The 20,270-nt window shown below is 42.0% G+C and overlaps 2 protein-coding genes across 6 annotated transcripts in view; one reads left to right on the forward strand and one right to left on the reverse strand.

Annotated features, from left to right (window-relative positions):
- The window catches only part of wdr7 (WD repeat domain 7), a 228,509-nt gene extending 223,745 nt beyond the window's left edge, over window positions 1-4,764 (reverse strand). For 2 of the 5 annotated variants that reach the window (XM_018090767.2, XM_018090674.2), the window contains exon 1: window positions 4,665-4,762. The gene's annotated coding sequence lies outside the window, so the exon portion shown is untranslated. 5 annotated transcript variants of the gene reach the window in all.
- A 247-nt stretch (window positions 4,765-5,011) lies between these two features.
- txnl1 (thioredoxin like 1) lies at window positions 5,012-18,976 on the forward strand. Its single transcript, NM_001006843.1, is given in 8 exon segments — window positions 5,012-5,180; window positions 7,183-7,279; window positions 9,024-9,197; window positions 10,240-10,362; window positions 11,264-11,333; window positions 13,593-13,765; window positions 17,001-17,105; window positions 18,728-18,976. Coding segments are annotated over 8 exon segments (870 nt in total). The 5' UTR covers window positions 5,012-5,082; the 3' UTR covers window positions 18,758-18,976.
- The last annotated feature ends 1,294 nt before the right edge of the window (window positions 18,977-20,270 follow it).

Genomic DNA, 20,270 nt, shown 5'->3' on the forward strand with positions numbered 1-20,270 from the left:
CCCTAGATTTTGGTCAGAAATCAAGGAAAAACCAGATAAAAACCTAGATTTCTCCCCAAAATCTCCATGGCAACTACCAAAAACTTACTAAACCTCAATCTGCAAGTTCCCCTGAATAAAACGATACCCCATATGTATGGGTACACATAAAGACGTGGCCACCAAATGCCCCCAAACCGGGGCAATGCATAAGGGGGGGCTGTGCTCTATCTGCAGTTATTTAGTCTAAACACCCCCATACCTGTGAAATAACCCCCGCAAACTATATATTTCTGAAAAGTGCACACCTTCAGCTATTCAGAGACGCCACTCTCCTCTTTCTACATGAAAAATTGTGGCCCCAGTCCCTTGCAGAAGTCAGCGCTTTGGTCAGAAATCAAGGAAAAACCAGATAAAAAACCTAGATTTCTCCCCAAAATCTCCATGGCAACTACCAAAAACTTACTAACCATCAATCTGCAAGTTCCCCTGAATAAAACGATACCTATGTCTGGTTGCACATAAGTACATGGCCACCAAACCTGAAAATGCATAATATTGGGGCTGCACTCTATGCACCCCTTTTTTTTTGCCTGCACCCGAATGAATGGAATACGCTCGGGTGCAGGCACATGTAGCCGATATACGCATGAAAACGCGTGAGAATGCAAAGTCTCGCGTTTTCATGCATATATCGGCTACATGTGCCTGCACCCGAGCGTATCCCATTCATTCGGGTGCAGGCACAAGTAGCAAGCGTAGGGCTGAATTTTCGGCAAGCGTTTTTCCACTTGCTGAAAAAATCAGCCCTACGCCATGTGTGGCATCAGCCTAACCCTTGGCAATAGAAACTACCAGAACAATCTTAGCACCTCTGGACCTTTCTAGAACAACTGAAATCAAATGAAGTTAAAATGGAATAAAACCACTAAAAGCAATCAAAGAACAATAGTTGCAATGAAATCGGTGGTCAGAGCCCTGGATCCACCAATGTCACTGCAAAAGCAACCTTTTAGGGGCACTAAACACACAAAGAACAATGCAAAGATAAAACACCATAAAATCAGTAAAATCCAATAAAACCACCTAAACCAACAGAAGAACAATAATTGCAATGAAATCGGTGGTCAGAGCCCTGGATCCACCAACGTCACTGCAAATTCAGCACCCAATAGCAATAAAAAAGTTACAGTGCAATAGAATAATTCAAAAACAGAAATCAATTATGAAAATGCCAAAAAAACACTAAAATGCAACCAAATAAATCAGATAATTATAGAGCAAGATCAGAAATAAAGTTTTAGTAAAAAAAAAGACTGCCAAAGAAAGCAAAGACAGAAAGAAAAGAAAAGAAAGAAAGAAAAAAAAAAAAAAAAAAAAAAAAAGTGTAAGTGTGTGTGTAAGTGTCTGTGTGTGCTTGGGAAAGTTGTAAATAAGTGTGTATGTGTACAAAAGTGTAATAATAACAAAGATAGAAGAAAAAATTGAAAAAAAAAAAAAAAAAAAATTTTTAGACAGTTGAGATAGAAATAAGCAAAATAAACAGTGGTAGAGAGTTGTAGTTCAGCTTACCCAAGGCAGGCAGGCGATCAGAGGCGATCAGGGGCGATAAATCCAGCAGGAAGGCAGCAGGGGAGCTCCATCCGGTCCAACGTGCGCAGCAGGAGTGAGGGAGCCGACAGTAGGCGGCGACTTTTAAAGGGACAGCAGTGGACACGTCATCAATGCGTGTCCACTGCTGTCATTGGCTGGAGCGACGATCGGTGCGGCTGGGCGACCGGATCGGTGAGTATGTCCTTGTTCGCTCGTTGCCTAGGGGGTTGTGACGGCTTTACAAGCGCTGCGCTGCTTTAAAAGCGAGCGCAGCGCTTGTAAACCCGACAGTGCCATTGGACGTAGATTCTACGTCCCATGGCACTTTGGTCCCTTGGTACCTGGGACGTAGAATCTACGTCCCTTGGCACTTAAAGGGTTAAAATTCACAAATGGGGGTGGGGTTTGTTTAACGACACATAAAGGATATAGAGGACATCAGAGCCAAAATACACATCAGTTTGGCTAGTGGCTGGCAATCCTGTCAATGTAACATGAAACTGTACCTCAATCAGCATTCAAATAAACCCAGTAACCTACAAAATGGGCATACAGTGCCAGCTAGGGGTAACATCAGATATAAAGAGAAAATATAGGGTCCCAAACAAATACATGTTGTTCTGCCCCCAATAAGGGGTAATTGTATCTTAGTTGGGATCAAGTACAGGTACTGTTTTATTATTACAGAGAAAAGGGAATCATTTAACCATTAAATAAACCCAATAGGGCTGTTCTGCCCCAATAAGGGGTAATTATATCTTAGTTGGGATCAAGTACAGGTACTGTTTTATTATTACAGAGAAAAGGGAATCAATTAACCATTAAATAAACCCAATAGGGCTGTTCTGCCCCCAATAAGGGGTAATTGTATCTTAGTTGGGATCAAGTACAGGTACTGTTTTATTATTACAGAGAAAAGGGAATCATTTAACCATTAAATAAACCCAATAGGGCTGTTCTGCCCTCAATAAGGGGTAATTATATCTTAGTTGGGATCAAGTACAGATACTGTTTTATTATTACAGAGAAAAGGGAATCATTTAACCATTAAATAAACCCAATAGGGCTGTTCTGCCCCAATAAGGGGTAATTATATCTTAGTTGGGATCAAGTACAGGTACTGTTTTATTATTACAGAGAAAAGGGAATCATTTAACCATGAAATAAACCCAATAGGGCTGTTCTGCCCCCAATAAGGGGTAATTATATCTTAGTTGGGATCAAGTACAGAACTGTTTTATTATTACAGAGAAAAGGGAATCATTTAACCATTAAATAAACCCAATAGGGCTGTTCTGCCCCAATAAGGGGTAATTATATCTTAGTTGGGATCAAGTACAGGTACTGTTTTATTATTACAGAGAAAAGGGAATCATTTAAACATGAAATAAACCCAATAGGGCTGTTCTGCCCCCAATAAGGGGTAATTATATCTTAGTTGGGATCAAGTACAGGTACTGTTTTATTATTACAGAGAAAAGGGAATCATTTAACCATGAAATAAACCCAATAGGGCTGTTCTGCCCCCAATAAGGGGTAATTATATATTAGTTGGGATCAAGTACAGGTACTGTTTTATTATTACAGAGAAAAGGGAATCATTTAACCATGAAATAAACCCAATAGGGCTGTTCTGCCCCCAATAAGGGATAATTATATCTTAGTTGTACATTATATATATATAGGTACCCAGTGTAGATATGTCATGTATTTATATAGTGTATATATCTACACTGGGTACAGGTCTGCCTTATTGCCCTTTATAGTGCCTTGGTTCAGCCTCCCAAAAACCACCAAACTGACACCAACATTAAAAATTCCTCATGTATTGTCAAACACACACTGTTAACGCAAAACACGTCACTGGGGAAATCACTAGGGGTTCAGCCATGAGAACAGGGGCTGGTAATACTTCAGACCCTCCAGAGACACTGAGTAGTCACAGCTGAATATGCTACAAGGACCCCACAGTGGTTTAAACAGGTCCGGTTGTTATTCAGTAAGGAGATGGTACTGTACAGAGGGAACTCTTACCCATAAAAACCTAGGGGCTGTATGAGAGCAACAGCTGGAGGTTCTGAAGGCTGAATATCATCACCCCCTTCCCATGTGAATGTGGGGCAACAGGGCCCCCTCTAACCCCAGCCCAAGTATTCAGTTGCCCAGGCATTTCAGTAGCCCAGACATTTCAGTAGCCCAGGCATTTCAGTAGCCCAGGCATTTCAGTAGCCCAGGCATTTCAGTAGCCCAGGCATTTCAGTAGCCCAGGCATTTCAGTAGCCCAGGCATTTCAGTAGCCCAGGCATTTCAGTAGCCCAGGCACTTCAGTAGCCCAGGCACTTCAGTAGCCCAGGCACTTCAGTAGCCCAGGCACTCAGTAGCCCATGCACTCAGTAGCCCAGGCATTTCAGTAGCCCATGCACTCAGTAGCCCAGGCATTTCAGTAGCCCATGCACTCAGTAGCCCAGGCATTTCAGTAGCCCAGGCATTTCAGTAGCCCAGGCATTTCAGTAGCCCAGGCATTTCAGTAGCCCTGGCATTTCAGTAGCCCTGGCATTTCAGTAGCCCTGGCATTTCAGTAGCCCTGGCATTTCAGTAGCCCTGGCACTCAGTAGCCCAGGCAGGTCCCGGTGGCCCTTCAGCTGCTGATGAAGCGCAACACTGTGCAACCCAAGCTTCTGAGAGTTATAGTTCAGGAGCAACTGGAGGGCTGTGGGTTTGGCTTCTGCTCTATATGCCTTGTTTCTGTTGGGGTCCTACAGTTCTATAACCCTTTGCTATGTATATGCCTGAGCCATACAGTGACAGCAGTTATTATAACATGCCCTTTGTAATGATCCCTCTCTATCCCTTCCCAAGGGGCCCTGAGAAGCTTGGGGGGGGGGGCAGAACAATGACATACCCAAAGTAAATACATTGTAACACCAGCAACTCTCATGAATACCATGTATCCTACATATAATCGTGATGCAGATGTGTGTAACACACATAAATATACATTATATATATATATATATATATATACACACAAACACTCCCCCCAGCAGGCAGGTTGGTATAAGCCGGTTATAAATGACGTTTATGTTACTCACCTCTTATCCTTTCTACCCTGCAGATGAAGGTGCCGGCCCTGCTGCTCCCAGCCGATGCCCCCCTCTCACCCACTCAACCAGCTGACTGTCTCTATGACGACTGCTCCGCGCTTTACGGTTCCAGTTCCGGAATCACTGACATTGCCCGTCATGTGCTCTGCGCTAGTGACGCGGGAAGCCATGTTGCTTATGGGCAAGTAACCCGACGCTGGATTAACTCTTTTTCTCTGGATTCTAATGCCCCATCCCAAGATGGCCGCCCTTTGCTCCGGCCCAGTCACGTGGTCCGGCAAACTCGGCGCGGTGCATTGTGGGCGGCAGCTTTGCCAGAAGCAGTTACGGCCGCGGCGTGAGTGACGCGGCAGAAAGTGTTGGTGCCGGTAGGAAAGAGAGAAGCGGGGCCTAAACAGACACCAATATGGTGGGAGTGAAAGTCATCGGGGCGGACGGCGAGTTTCAGGGGGACCTGACCGCGGCCGGTTCCAGGCTCAGTGTGGTGAAGTTCACAATGAAAGGGTGAGAATATCCCCGGGGTACATTTCTGCCTATTACTGCCTCCATCTTGTCATTTATATCATACACAAGAGCCTTTACATGTATTATAGCGCTTAGTGATGTCATCAGTGCCTTGTGATGTCATGTGTCACACTACTCACCATCCCTTGTCCATTGGAAATAATAATGTACCCCCTGTTGTAAAACGTAGGGATCTCCCATTGACTCCAATTGTAAGCAAATAATTCTCATTTTAAAAAATGATTTCCCTTTTCTCTGTAATAATAAAACAGTACCTGTACTTGATCCCAACTAAGATATAATTACCCCTTATTGGGGCAGAACAGCCCTATTGGGTTTATTTCATGGTTAAATGATTCCCTTTTCTCTGTAATAATAAAACAGTACCTGTACTTGATCCCAACTAAGATATAATTACCCCTTATTGGGGCAGAACAGCCCTATTGGGTTTATTTAATGGTTAAATGATTCCCTTTTCTCTGTAATAATAAAACAGTACCTGTACTTGATCCCAACTAAGATATAATTACCCCTTATTGGGGGCAGAACAGCCCTATTGGGTTTATTTAATGGTTAAATGATTCCCTTTTCTCTGTAATAATAAAACAGTACCTGTACTTGATCCCAACTAAGATATAATTACCCCTTATTGGGGGCAGAACAGCCCTATTGGGTTTATTTAATGATTAAATGATTCCCTTTTCTCTGTAATAATAAAACAGTACCTGTACTTGATCCTAACTAAGATATAATTACCCCTTATTGGGGCAGAACAGCCCTATTGGGTTTATTTAATGATTAAATGATTCCCTTTTCTCTGTAATAATAAAACAGTACCTGTACTTGATCCCAACTAAGATATAATTAGCCCTTATTGGGGCAGAACAGTCCTATTGGGTTTATTTAATGGTTAAATGATTCCCTTTTCTCTGTAATAATAAAACAGTACCGGTACTTGATCCCAACTAAGATATAATTACCCCTTATTGGGGGCAGAACAGCCCTATTGGGTTTATTTAATGATTAAATGATTCCCTTTTCTCTGTAATAATAAAACAGTACCTGTACTTGATCCCAACTAAGATATAATTAGCCCTTATTGGGGCAGAACAGCCCTATTGGGTTTATTTAATGGTTAAATGATTCCCTTTTCTCTGTAATAATAAAACAGTACCTGTACTTGATCCCAACTAAGATATAATTACCCCTTATTGGGGGCAGAACAGCCCTATTGGGTTTATTTAATGGTTAAATGATTCCCTTTTCTCTGTAATAATAAAACAGTAAATTAAATAAACCCAATAGGGCTGTTCTGCCTCCAATAAGGGTTAATTATGTCTTAGTTGGGATCAAATACAGGTACTGTTTTATTATTATTAACTAAGATATAATTACCCCTTATTGGGGGCAGAACAGCCCTATTGGGTTTATTTCATGGTTAAATGATTCCCTTTTCTCTGTAATAATAAAACAGTACCTGTACTTGATCCCAACTAAGATATAATTACCCCTTATTGGGGGCAAAACAGCCCTATTGGGTTTATTTAATGGTTAAATGATTCCCTTTTCTCTGTAATAATAAAACAGTACCTGTACTTGATCCCAACTAAGATATAATTACCCCTTATTGGGGGCAGAACAGTCCTATTGGGTTTATTCAATATTTAAATGATTTTTAGTAGACTTGAGTTATGGATATCCAAATTATGGAAAGATCCCATATCCAGAAAACCCCAGGTCCCAAGCATTCTGGATAACAGGTCCCATACCTGTACTACACAAGGGTAATATAAGGCAAGTGTAGGAGCTTGCGTAGTGTGTTACCCCTTGTGTCGTACTGTGGTCATGTGACTATAGCATTAGCTGTAGCCAATTACACATTAACATCTTGTACCCCTGTCTTTCAGACACAGTGGGTATTTAAAGGGTAACTGTGAAGATGTAATGTTTGCTCTTCCGTGCTGTGGTTTTAGTGTGTTTTATCTCTGCCTTTGTGTTACAGGTGTGCTCCTTGTGTAAGGATAGCGCCAGCCTTCACATCGCTGAGCAACAAATACCCACAAGCAATCTTTTTGGAAGTAGATGTACACCAGTGCCAAGTAAGTAGGTGTAGGCGGAGCTTTAAATAACCCCCGTGCCAAGCAGAGCACCCATCTAGTGATTTAAATGAGTCCCTTTAACTATGGTTAAGCTCTGGTTTCTGAATGTGTTAAAGAGCCACACAGAAACCCCTAATATCCCTATCCCTGTAATCTGTTCCTTTAATAAGTAGGAATAAATACCATTTTATATGCTGAAATCCAGCTGCAAAACAGCTCTTCGCTTTCTGCATCATTTGATGTTCTGGCAGGGGAGGAGGGACTAAAACACTGATGTTACAAATTGTAACAACTTCCCCACAGCTTACAGACAGCATGCAGGAACTACATAACCCACAATGCATTGCACTGGGATGTTTCTTTACTTATTGACATCACGTGTGTAGCAGGGAATTGTGGGATTGGGAGGAGGCAGGCTGAGGACAGACGACTACTGTTACATTTTATTTGAGTCACAAAGTAGCCAGCCAGATCAGCAGGGGAACAGGGGGCGGGGCTTAGGGAACTGTTCCAAACCATATTATTACATTAAAAATCATGAAAAGGCTGCATATATTTAATTGATGTATGTTGTAAAGTTGCTTGACATTATGTTATACAGGCCGCAGGTGTGTACACGGTGGGCAAGCAGCATCAGCAGGGTGGCTGGTGATGGGGCCCCTAAGGGACAGGTCCTATGGTGGGCCCAAGGGTCTCTGACACAGATGTGGCCCATATCCCGGAGGAAAACAAAAAGCAAAATGGCACTCAGGGCTAACGGGAAATAATTCCTTGTTAGAGAGTCTTTATTTGCGAAAAAGATGCAACGTTTCAAGGCCAATCAGCCTCTTTATCAAGCATACAGATCAGTGCAGACAGAGTGAATATATACATATTTAATAACCACACCCCCAAGTTAATTGGCAGCTTACGTGTATCTTTACCTCAGCAACAGTGGTGTTAAATTACATAAAAAGTATAAGAACAGCAGTTTGTGTAATCATATATACATATTACAATCATTGAATTCCATATAAAAATGTCGAACATTATGTGCAATCAATATGAAATAGTAACCTTCTTATTTTCTTTTTCATCCTTTTTATATTATGTTCAGTGACCTAACAGGTAGAAACAATGTATAACCTAAGTGAGTCCATATAGTTGAAACATTGTATAACCTGAGTGAATCCATAAAGTGCTAGAAAAATAAAGTAACAATAATCAAGATTAGAACGTTACATTTCACATATAAAAAATTTTTTATCACAAAGAAGTAAGATATCTTACCCTAACATGTAGAAAAAAGAGTATTTATCCCTGAAGAGCATCAGGAATACTTATCTGTAAAAAACATAAAAGAATTTTGAATATGAAACTTCTTTCAAAATAAATAACTATAAAAAACAGGTCATGTTAAATCCTTTTGGGTGACGGGACTGTAAGAGCCAAATCCAGTAGCACTCTCTTTGAGAGAGTAATCTTTTCTTTTCATGTCCCGGAGCTCACACCATGGGTGCAGGGGCTGCTTCCAATTCCCATTATATTTGTTGCTGAAATAAATATAGCCAAGGAGCCTGGGGTTTGTCATTGTTTTTTTAAGCTAATTGTAGGCGTTGGCTTCACTGAGTCATTCTGTAATTAGCCATGGATGCACGCTCCTGCTATGGTATGATATGGTATATTTGTGTCCCTACTGAGGCACCGTTGTGCTTGCTGCAGAAGGAACGTATGGCGCCTAAATCTTGTCTTCTTTGTGTTTCAGGCAACAGCCACTGCCAACAACATCTCTGCAACCCCCACATTTCTGTTCTTTAGAAATAAAGTAAAAATTGACCAGTACCAAGGGGCAGATGCTGCTGGTCTAGAGGACAAAATTAAACAGCACTTAGAAAATGATCCCGGAAACAACGAGGATGCTGATATTCCAAGAGGCTATGTAAGTAGGGCCTTACTCTATTTCATCGGCTTCCCATCATGCATCTCCCAGCTCATCCTACAGTTCTTATTCCTTTTAGTTTGCTGATTATAATAGTGACCATTAGTGCAAAAGTACATTCTGGAAATAAGGGGAGTAAGGTGGTTACCAAGGCAGAGGCTTATCCTGTTCCAGTAATCCAGTGATCCCCAACCATTGGCTTGGGGGCAACATGTTGCTCATCAGCCCCTTTTAATGTTGCTCCCAGTGGCCTCAGAGTAGGTGCCATTTTTACATTTCTGGCTTGGAGGCAAGTTTTGGAAGCCCCGAGACACAGTTTTACTCCAAGCAGAGCCTCCTGCAGGCCACATGGGGCTACCAAATAGCCAATCACAGCCCTTATTTGGCCCCCAAAGAACCCTTTTCATGTTTGTATGGCTCCCCAACACTTTTTACATCTAAATGTGGCTCACAAATAAAAAAGGTTGGGGATCCCTGTAGTAACCAATAGCATCCATTTGGCATTTAACTTTTATACTGGCCTGCAGCTATTACAATATTAAACGCAAAACTCTTAGCTATTTGTTGTGGATCTGAATAAACAAAGGAATACTAGTAACGATCAGAAAATATGTGCAACTCTAGTGTCCCATAGGAAACTAAGTTACTGACCAATATTAATGTAGTTAAGAGCTGCTGTAGCTACAGATCCTGAGAAAACCTTGGCGGTTATGTGTGATGGGCCTACAGTGATTGGCTGCACTGAGACGAACCACAGTGCTTTCTCTGCGTATCTGCACTATGCACATAATTATCTGCTCACAGGGAGCCTGGCATTTCCCCAGGAACATACAAGTAAGCATTCTCTGCTGACACTCACTAGTGTAACCCCAGGCAAGGGCCTGCAATAGGGGCTCATTCAAGTAATTTTAGCATTTGGTTAATCCTTACCTTGTCTTTCAAACCTGGTGATTATTACTCTGCAGGCTGATTTTTTTTTTTAGTGTGTTCTGAACTGTTTTTTTTTTTTTTTCGTTTCATGTGAACATTCTTTTGCTTTCAGATGGATTTGTTGCCATTTGTACATAAAGCCGGCTGTGAATGTCTCAATGAAAGCGATGATCATGGCTTTGAAAATTGTTTACGAAAAGACCCAACATACCTCGAGTCAGACTGCGATGAACAGGTATGAAATATGCGCCGCTGTTATTCATTATGCCCAGTGCACAGGCCACAAATTGGAGTCAAAACAGGCCCTGGCATTTCAACTACACAGAGGCCCAAACAGCCCCCTATAGGCCCAATAAAGTGAGTGTCTGGGGCATCTTACAGCAGCCCATCTTTTTTGCCAGAATCCAAAGATGGCCAGTCCCAGCCTGCAGTATTTGTTAGCAACATCTATTTATTAAATTGTCCAAGAGTGAGCCTTATTTACTGACTTGCCCCAAAGATTTATGGGGAAATGACTGGCTTGATACAAGTAGATTGTTGGTTTAAGGACTGGTTTAAAGGCTGGTTTAAGCTAACATGCAATGGTGTACTACTATAGAGGACGCAGACCCCCACAGTCACGGGGAGACAGGGGTCCACGGGGTATGCTTTGTCTATAGTTTTAGAAACTGTAGTACCCAGCAGCCCTCCCTGCTCGTTGCAGCTGTGGGGGTGGGTCCCCTTTGCTGTGATGTCAACAGGAAAACTATAGTCTCTATAATTTAAGATTTATTTTATTATTATTACATTTATAATTCCAAATTTATACTAAAAAAAGGACAGAGATACTTTAGTGCTCCATGGTCCCTGAGCTCCTCCCTCCTAATGCATTTGGCGTCATTGGGCACTTCATCAGAGGTCAACCTACCATTTGTATTGCACATTGGAGTAATTACAGCCGCAAAGTAATTACTCCAATGTGTAATACAAATGGTAGGCTGACCTCTGATAAAGTGCCTAATGATGTCAAACACATCATATATATATAAAAACAAAAAATCTCCTTTCGGTCAGTATTAGCATAGTATATATCCTGCAGTGAATGAATTACTAAGGCACCCCGTGCTTCAGTTAACTACCTTTTTTTCTGTTTGCAGCTGCTGATGACTGTAGCGTTTAGCCAGCCTGTGAAGTTGTATTCCATGAAACTACAAGGTCCAGATAATGGTGAGGAACTTATAACTTAAACTAACATTATCAGGAATATATACTACTTGTTAAAAACTCCATCTACTTACCCATTACTCAGTTTGTCTGTTACATGGTATTATTGCATCTTTAAGGGTGAAGATACACTGGGGTACTAGTAGCAGTTACTTTTTAACGGCTACCAAATGCCAGAAAATACCCTGCCACAGAAAATACTGAGAGTTGCGCTAAAACACACAGAGACAATTAGCAGTAAATGATCAGCATTGTCTGTTTTAGTAGCCATGAGAAGTAGCTGCTACTAGTAGCTCTGTGTGTCTTCACCCTAAAGAATCACCTGGATAGGAGGAGCCATGGCTAAAAGGTTGAGATTCCTTACCCATCATATGGCATGATGTGACCACACACTGAGAGATTGGAACTGCCGCTGCGCAGGCCGTAGGATCGAAAACGGAATCAACACTCAGATCCAGTCGATCTGACAGGAAAATAAGACCTGCCCAATTTTTGTCAGGTAGGCCCATAAGGGCTTTGATTAGCCCATGTATGGCCACCTTAACTGAAAGAGGGGTCAAAAACACACCTAGATATTAAATGCAAAGTACATGGGTGTATGGCAGAATAATCCTCTTGTCTTATGAAGCTGCTGGAATAAAACTTTACAAATATACCAGAACCATGAATGACAGTCTTTATCTTTCCACTACTTGTTCCATCAAAGCCATCGTTGCCTGACAAGATTCCTTGCCACTTTGACTATGTAAATGAAGTTTTTTTTTGGGATAAAAGAAAGCTTCAAGTGACAAAAATGGAGACAAAGGCCAAGCTAACTGAGCAGCAGGGAGGCACAGCAGGGCTGTTATTTTGGATGCATTTATAGTGCTCTGGCGCAAGGCTGTGTTATCAGGGAGGTTTCCTGCTGCTTTAGGGACAATAACACAAAAATATAAGCTTCCATGAAAGAACTTAGTGAGTACGCTTTATATAGAGCTGTACCTCGTGTTTTTGTATCCTGGGAGGAAGGGTATTATCCTTGCAAAACTCAGTTCATTGTGGATTTGCCTCTTTATGCCTCTTTATGATACAGCCTTCCTACCAGGAAGTAGTCATAAAGGTACATGGCCATTTGTTTATTGGCCCATTGGCCCTCCTACTGATATCTGTCCCTGCGGGGGCAGGGCAGGTATGTGTCTATAAATAGACGCTGCCAGAGGCAGAACAGGGGCACAGTTAGGATGCGGTCGGGGAGGGTGGCAGGAAGAGCTCGGCCTGCAACACCCGCGACCCCCATATTTGCTGTGGGTTTTGGGCTGGCCTACACGCTAGGCCCAATGTTTTTCTTCAAAAGGTGTTCTCTGGTAAAGCCAAGTAGCATTTGGTTTTAGTGTTATTCTAGCCACTAGGGGGCCTAATATTTCAGTTTCTTCTTCACAGATGAAACAACATGGTACAAAATGCTCAGGAGTTTTCCATATAAGGGATATTTCTGTAATTTGGATCACCATACCTTAAGTTAACTAAAAATAAATAAATAAATTAAACATTAAATAAATCCAGTAGGATTGTTTTGCCCCCAATAAGGCTTAATTATATCTTAGTTGGGATCAAGTACAGGTACTGTTTTATTATTACAGAGAAAAGGGAATCATTTAACCATTAAATAAACCCAATAGGGCTGTTCTGCCCCCTATAAGGGGTAATTATATCTTAGTTGGGATCAAGTACAGGTACTGTTTTATTATTACAGAGAAAAGGGAATCATTTAACCATTAAATAAACCCAATAGGGCTGTTCTGCCCCCAATAAGGGGTAATTATATCTTAGTTGGGATCAAGTACAGGTACTGTTTTATTATTACAGAGGAAAGGGAATCATTTAACCATTAAATAAACCCAATAGGGCTGTTCTGCCCCCAATAAGGGGTAATTATATCTTAGTCGGGATCAAGTACGAGGTTCTATTTTATTATTACAGCGAAAAAGGAAATTATTTTTAAATATTTTAATTATTTCATTAAAATGGAGTCTATGGGTGATGGCCTTCTGTGTAATGGATCCTGTCTCTGTCATTCTAAATGTACCTTTATTATTCATTCTACCTTAGCTCATGTCCATCAGTATATTAGTGCTGCTGTCTGTACAGTTCAATAAGAACATGTTCTGGTATGAGGTCCTATTGGGTTGATTAACCTCTCCAGTTAAGTACAGTTCTCCAGTCATGGATGTCCCCGGTCCAAAGAAGGTGTTTTGATAAAGTCTGTATTTCTTTATCATACAGGTCAAGGTCCCAAGTATGTTAAAATCTTTATTAACCTTCCCCGATCCATGGACTTTGACGAAGCGATGAGAAGCGAGCCCACCCAGGCCGTGGAGCTGTCAGCCGATGATATTAAAGAAGACAGCATCGTTCCGTTGCGCTATGTTAAATTTCAGAATGTTAACAGTGTAACGGTAAGTGCCTGCACCACTTTAATACACTGCACAGTAGCACAATATAAGTACCCTTAGGGGTATATTTATCATGGTGAGTTAAAAGTGGAGTGAAGCATTGCCGGTGATGTTGCCCAGGGCAACCAATCGGCAATGAGATTTCAACAGTTAGAAAAACAAAGCAAATCATCTGATTGGCTGCTATGAGCAACATCACCAGTAATGTTTTACTCCACTTTTTACACAGGATGATAAATATACCCCTTAAGCTGGCCATACACGCACCGATAATATTGTACAAAACCTTGTTTTGTACGATATTCAATGCGTGTATGGCAACTCAACCGAGTATGGCGAGGCGACCGATATCACAGGAGGCTGCTGATATCGGTCAACTCACCGATTGGGCAGGTTAAAAGATTTTGATTGGGCGCTATAGAAGGCACCTGAGCAAAATCTGCCTTCAGGGCTGAATCGGCAGAAGGAGGTAGAAATCCTATTGTTTCTACCTACATATCTGCCGTTTCAGCCCTGAACGTTAGTGGAGGATTGGAACGATCTTTCGTGCGAATGATGGTCGCACCAAAGATGGAAGATCGCTTTAGTGTGAAGACACACAGAGCTACTAGTAGCAGCTATTTGTCACGGCTACAGAAATAGACAATGCTGATCATTTACTGATAATTGTCTCTACGTGTGTTTTAGAAGAGGCAATTCTCAGTATTGTCCATGGCAGGGGATTTTTTGGTGTTTAGCAGCCATGACAAGTAGCTGCTACTAAGTAGCTCTCTGTGTTTACACCCTTAGTGCAGTGGCACACAGGAAAATTTGTTTTGTTATTTATCAAGGCAGGAGTACAAATCTCTAATCTTTCCCTCTTTGAAGTAAGTGGAGAAACAAAGCTTATGCCAGGTCATGCTGAGTGGCAGGCACGTACTGCTAAAAAATGCACAAACCTGATGTTGAGCAGGGCAAGGCATAATATTTGCGTATCCAACTTACGGGTTTGGAAATTTGCAGTGTTCCTTTAGGGTGAAAACACATGGAGCTACTAGTAGCAGTCATTTTGTCACGGCTACTAAAGCCAGAAAATCCCCTGCCATAGACAATACTGAGAATTGCCTCTGCTAAAACACACGTAGAGACAATTATTAGTAAATGATCAGCATTGTCTATTTTAGTAGCCATGACAAGTAGCTGCTACTAGTAGCTCTGTGTGTCTTCACCCTTAGAGCACTTCTGCAACAAAATGTTGCTAATAACCTTGTGCCGTTACTCTTTTTGGCCATTGGGTCGCAACAGAACACACAAAGCAGTTCTGAGGGTTTTCTTTTTATTTGCACGAGTGCTGCATTATATCATTGCAGGTTTCCAGGATAGAATTTAGTGAACCACTTAGCTCTCTGGTCAGACATTAGGTGGATCTAGCCATGGATGTGTAGGAATAGCTCTCCTGTTTAAGTAGTCAGCTCTTGTAGCACCAATGCATTTTATAACTAAGCTAGATCCATGCCAGGCTGGTTCCCTTGTGCTCACATTTGGTATTAAGGACATGAGCACCAGGACTTGCTTTATTATCAGGATGGGTCGCTAAGATATGGGCACGGAATATTAATACCTGCTGTGTTCCACCAGGAGCCTCAAGGGTTTAAGCACACTGGGTGCACATTTTCTACAGAGTGGGTTGTTTGGTTTATAGTGGTCTGTATCTCCATATGAAGTTATATACTACGTAGCTTTTCCTTTCACTATATTTTTGGCCCCAGGACTGGTATGTTAGCTGGCAGTCAAAAAATGCCCAAGATCACTTTGCTGCAGAAGAGAATTGCAAACTCCTGGACCAATGTGGTACATGGGGGGTTAGGGGTTGGTCACTTAAAGGAACAGTTCAGTGTAAAAATGAAACTGGGTAAAATAGACAGACTGAGCAAAATGAAAAATATTTGTTATATTATTTTCCTGTAAAGCAGGGAATAGTGTTATGGCCATTATGTTAGACATCTACCCGCTCCAGCCTTTATAGATTACATTTTTGCCAAAAAACTGTATTGCAAATATTTTTTATTTTGCACAGTCTGTCTTTTTTACCCAGTTTCATTTTTACACTGAACTGTTCCTTTAAAAGTTCAACAATAGAAAGAAATCTTCAGCACACCACTTATACACGTATTTTCATAAGGTGCTTGACTTCCTCAGCTGCTGCCAAGCCTTTTCCATATACCTTTGTGAAGGGAAGAAGCACACCAATGTGCCGGCAGTGCCTTTAACTCATTTATTGCAGAAACACGTACCACAAACTTTCGGGGGATAGCCCCTTCTTCAGGTGAAATCCTGCACCTAAAGAAGGGGCTATCTCCCGAAAGCGAACGCTGTTCCTTTAAAAGTCCTCATCTCTGAGAGACAGTTGCATTGCCTACGACTGCCCTGCATGGTGATTCCAGGCAAAGCTTTTTCTTGCTTGCCTTGTTGGTAGACAGACTGAATCTTGAATGTGCCCTTTATCACTGCTCATATACGGATTCACTTAATAAAGGATTCTTTTTGGGGGTTTGTCTAAATTCCAATACTTTTTAAAAGGTTTAGAGTTATCCAAACCAGCACCTGGCTTAGCTGTTTAGTATCCAACCAGTGTATGAAACAGATATTGAAGCCATAACCGGCATGGCCAATTTTACTAGTTCTGATCACCTTGAGAAGCTTATTTAGAACCATCAGTTTCCCCAGTGCACCACACTCTTCCTCTGCATTTCTTTCCAGTGTAGATCATAGTAATCTCGACTTGCTCTGGCAAAGGCTCGTGGCACCCCGGGGACTGCATTACTTGGTCAAGCTGAGAAAAACATTTTGTCCAGCTAAACCCATTTTGTCTGCCATCCAAGCCTTTCACAGTCTGTGCTCTTGGCATCTGTTGGGTGAGAGTCACTTCCTTGCCTGAGTTACGCACCGTAGCCTTGATTAGCATTCGTTTATTTTACAATCTCCCACTTCCATCTATCCCTCTGCTGTGTAATGCGCCCCAAGTCTTTAAATAACCCGCTCCGCTTAGCGGTGCACAGGTGGCAGGTCCGAAATGACATTGGCAGGACAGTTCCAATTGGTAAAATCTGTGAAATGTGTTAAGCTAATTTCTATTTGAGCTAATTAAATTATGTTTTATTGCTCGGCCACCTGATCCCTCAAAAGTATGTTCACACCAAATTTATCATATCTATCCCCCAGTGTCTCCTAAACGAGCGTTTAATCATTTTTCTTTCAGCTATTTGTCCAGTCCAATCAGGGTGACGAGGAGGCAACGAGAATCACATATTTAACTTTCATCGGGACCCCAGTACAAGCCACAAACATGAACGACTTCAAAAGAGTAAGTTACATTGTATTCTGTGCTGTACCAATCGATCGGCTGTATTGTATGAGATAAAGATAGAATGTTCCCTCTTTATTTCTAAGTAGTTTAACATCCTTTTATATTCCCATGACCATCGGAGTGTGAGTTTTTGCCACATATTGGGGCTCTTTTATAAACACTGGGCAAACTTGCACATGGGCAGTAACCCCTAGCTACCAATCAGTGATTAGCCTTTTTAACCAGCCCATCAGCAGAACAATGGGAAAGGGAGCAAGATAGAGTAGATTGTAAGCTCTTTTGGGCAGGGCCCTCTTCACCTCTTGTATCGGTTACTGATTGCTTTATATGTTACTCTGTATGTCCAATGTATGTAACCCACATATTGTACAGCGCTGCGGGATATGTTGGCACTTTATAAATAAATGTTAATGTAATGTAAAGATAGCAGCTCCCAGTAGGTATGAGAATAGCACTCAATAGTAAGAAATCCAAGTCCGGCTTGGGACTCCTCCAGTTACATGGGTGTAGAAGAAACAATAGGTTAGCTGAAAGCAGTTCTAATGTGTAGCGCTGGCTCTTTCTGAAAGCTCAGACTCAGGCACACTTTACTGCTGCGCTGCAAGTTGGAGTGATATCCCCCCCCCCTCACCCCCAGCAGCCGATCAGCAGAACAATGGGAAGGGAGCAAGATAGCAGCTCCCAGTAGGTATGAGAATAGTACTCAATAGTAAGAAATCCAAGTCCGGCTTGGGACTCCTCCAGTTACATGGGTGTAGAAGAAACAATAGGTTAGCTGAAAGCAGTTCTAATGTGTAGCGCTGGCTCTTTCTGAAAGCTCAGACTCAGGCACACTTTACTGCTGCGCTGCAAGTTGGAGTGATATCCCCCCCCCTCACCCCCAGCAGCCGATCAGCAGAACAATGGGAAGGGAGCAAGATAGCAGCTCCCAGTAGGTATCAGAATAGCACTCAGTAGTAAGAAATCCAAGTCCGGCTTGGGACTCCTCCAGTTACATGGCAGTAGGAGAAACAATAGGTTAGCTGAAAGCAGTTCTAATGTGTAGCACTGGCTCCTTCTGAAAGCTCAGACTCAGGCACACTTTACTGCTGCGCTGCAAGTTGGAGTGATATCCCCCCCCCCTCACCCCCAGCAGCCGATCAGCAGAACAATGGGAAGGGAGCAAAATAGCAGCTCCCAGTAGGTATCAGAATAGCACTCAATAGTAAGAAATCCAAGTCCGGCTTGGGACTCCTCCAGTTACATGGGTGTAGAAGAAACAATAGGTTAGCTGAAAGCAGTTCTAATGTGTAGCACTGGCTCCTTCAGAAAGCTCAGACTCAGGCACACTTTACTGCTGCGCTGCAAGTTGGAGTGATATCCCCCCCCCTCACCCCCAGCAGCCGATCAGCAGAACAATGGGAAGGGAGCAAAATAGCAGCTCCCAGTAGGTATCAGAATAGCACTCAATAGTAAGAAATCCAAGTCCGGCTTGGGACTCCGTATGTCCGTATATATGTCCGTAGTGTCTGTATGTATGGCAGCAATGTAGCAGCAGTTTTATGTGAAATCTAAGTCATGGCTAATACACAATCTCATTGACTGGATATATCCATCTCTTGCTTCTGCTTTGCCTGCAGGTCGTAGGGAAGAAAGGAGAAAGCCACTGAGAGACTACAGAGTTACCATGGGAGGCTCCTAGCAACGAGGCCCAGTCTCCGATCTCCAGGACAAAGTGCTTTACTAGAGAATGTTCTTGTCTCACTCAGTGGCATTATCACTAAGTCATTGCTCTTTGTTAAGCTGTTTCATAAGTGATTTTATTTGGATCTGGCAACCGACATTTGTAAATAAACATAACTTTTGGCAAGTTCCATTTGTGACACCAACCGTTGCTCTCGTGCACTCGTCATTGGGCATCACTGATCCGGTGAGAGAATCCGTGTAGCAATCCGTTCCGCTTCTTAGGTCTCGCTTCCCTCCGAGAGCCCCCTCTGTGTGTAACATTTGGGGCTCCCAGTGACCGGCTGAACCAGACACAATACTATCTTTTCATTGGCTGCCCTGTCATAAACTGTCATACTTAACCAACAGACAGTTTAGATCATATTAAGTGGCCTATTAAAGAATCTCCCCAAACTGTAATATATATATATCAGTAAATATTGCCCTTTTACATCCTTTCCCTTGAGCTGCCATTTAGTGATGGGCTGTGTGCTCCCTCAGAGATCAGCTGACAGGAAGTGATGCAGCTCTAACTGTAACAGGAAGTAGTGTGGGAGTAAAAGGCAGAACTCTGCCCATTCATTGGCTGATGGGGCCTAGCATGTATGTGTGCCTTGGCTTGTTTGTGTGCACTGTGAATCCTATGATCCCAGGGGGCGGCCCTTAGTACATAAAATGGCAGTTTCCTATTTAGGATTACCCAATGGCACATACTGCTAAAGTATATTTATATGAAAATGGTTTGTTTAGATGGAGCAGGGTTTTACATATGAGCTGTTTATGCAATATATTTATATAGAGACCTACATTGTTTGGGTATAGTTTTCCTTTAATATGACTTTACGTGGGATTTTCACAATTCATATTTATTACATATAATGTAGTGATAACTAATATGAATGTTGCCAGTCCCTGGCATCACCGGCTATTCAAAGCAGTGTATTAACCCCTTGCCTGCCGACAACACTGAGCTCTTTGTAATGTATCATTCGCCTCATTTTTCTCCCAGCGGTGGATACTGGGCAACGGGCACCATTTATTTTAGAATTAGTGGCAGGCAAGGGGTTAATGTAACTTTCCTCATAGAAAAATCCGGACTGAAGAGGATCTCTCGAACCCTTGTGGATAAAACAGCGTTCTGTACTGCGACACGTCATATTGGTTGAGTTCATTTCATGCAATGCTGCCCATCAGGTGGCTCTAACATTGCATTTGGTTCTACTAGCCTCTCCTATTCATATTCCAGTCTCTTATTTAAACCTCTGCCTGGTTGCTTAGGTATACAGGACCCTAGCAACCAGCTGAAATTCCAAACTGAAGAGCTGCTGAACAAAAAGCTAAATAACTAAAGAACCACAAAATATACAAAGAAAAAGCCAATTGCAAATTGTCTGCATCATACTAAATCTTAATTTAAAGGTGAACAAAACCCATTAAAGTGATTACAATTACTGTTTG

The sequence above is a fragment of the Xenopus tropicalis genome, chromosome 1 (assembly GCF_000004195.4).
Source record: "Xenopus tropicalis strain Nigerian chromosome 1, UCB_Xtro_10.0, whole genome shotgun sequence".
NCBI classification, from domain to species: Eukaryota; Metazoa; Chordata; class Amphibia; order Anura; family Pipidae; genus Xenopus; species Xenopus tropicalis.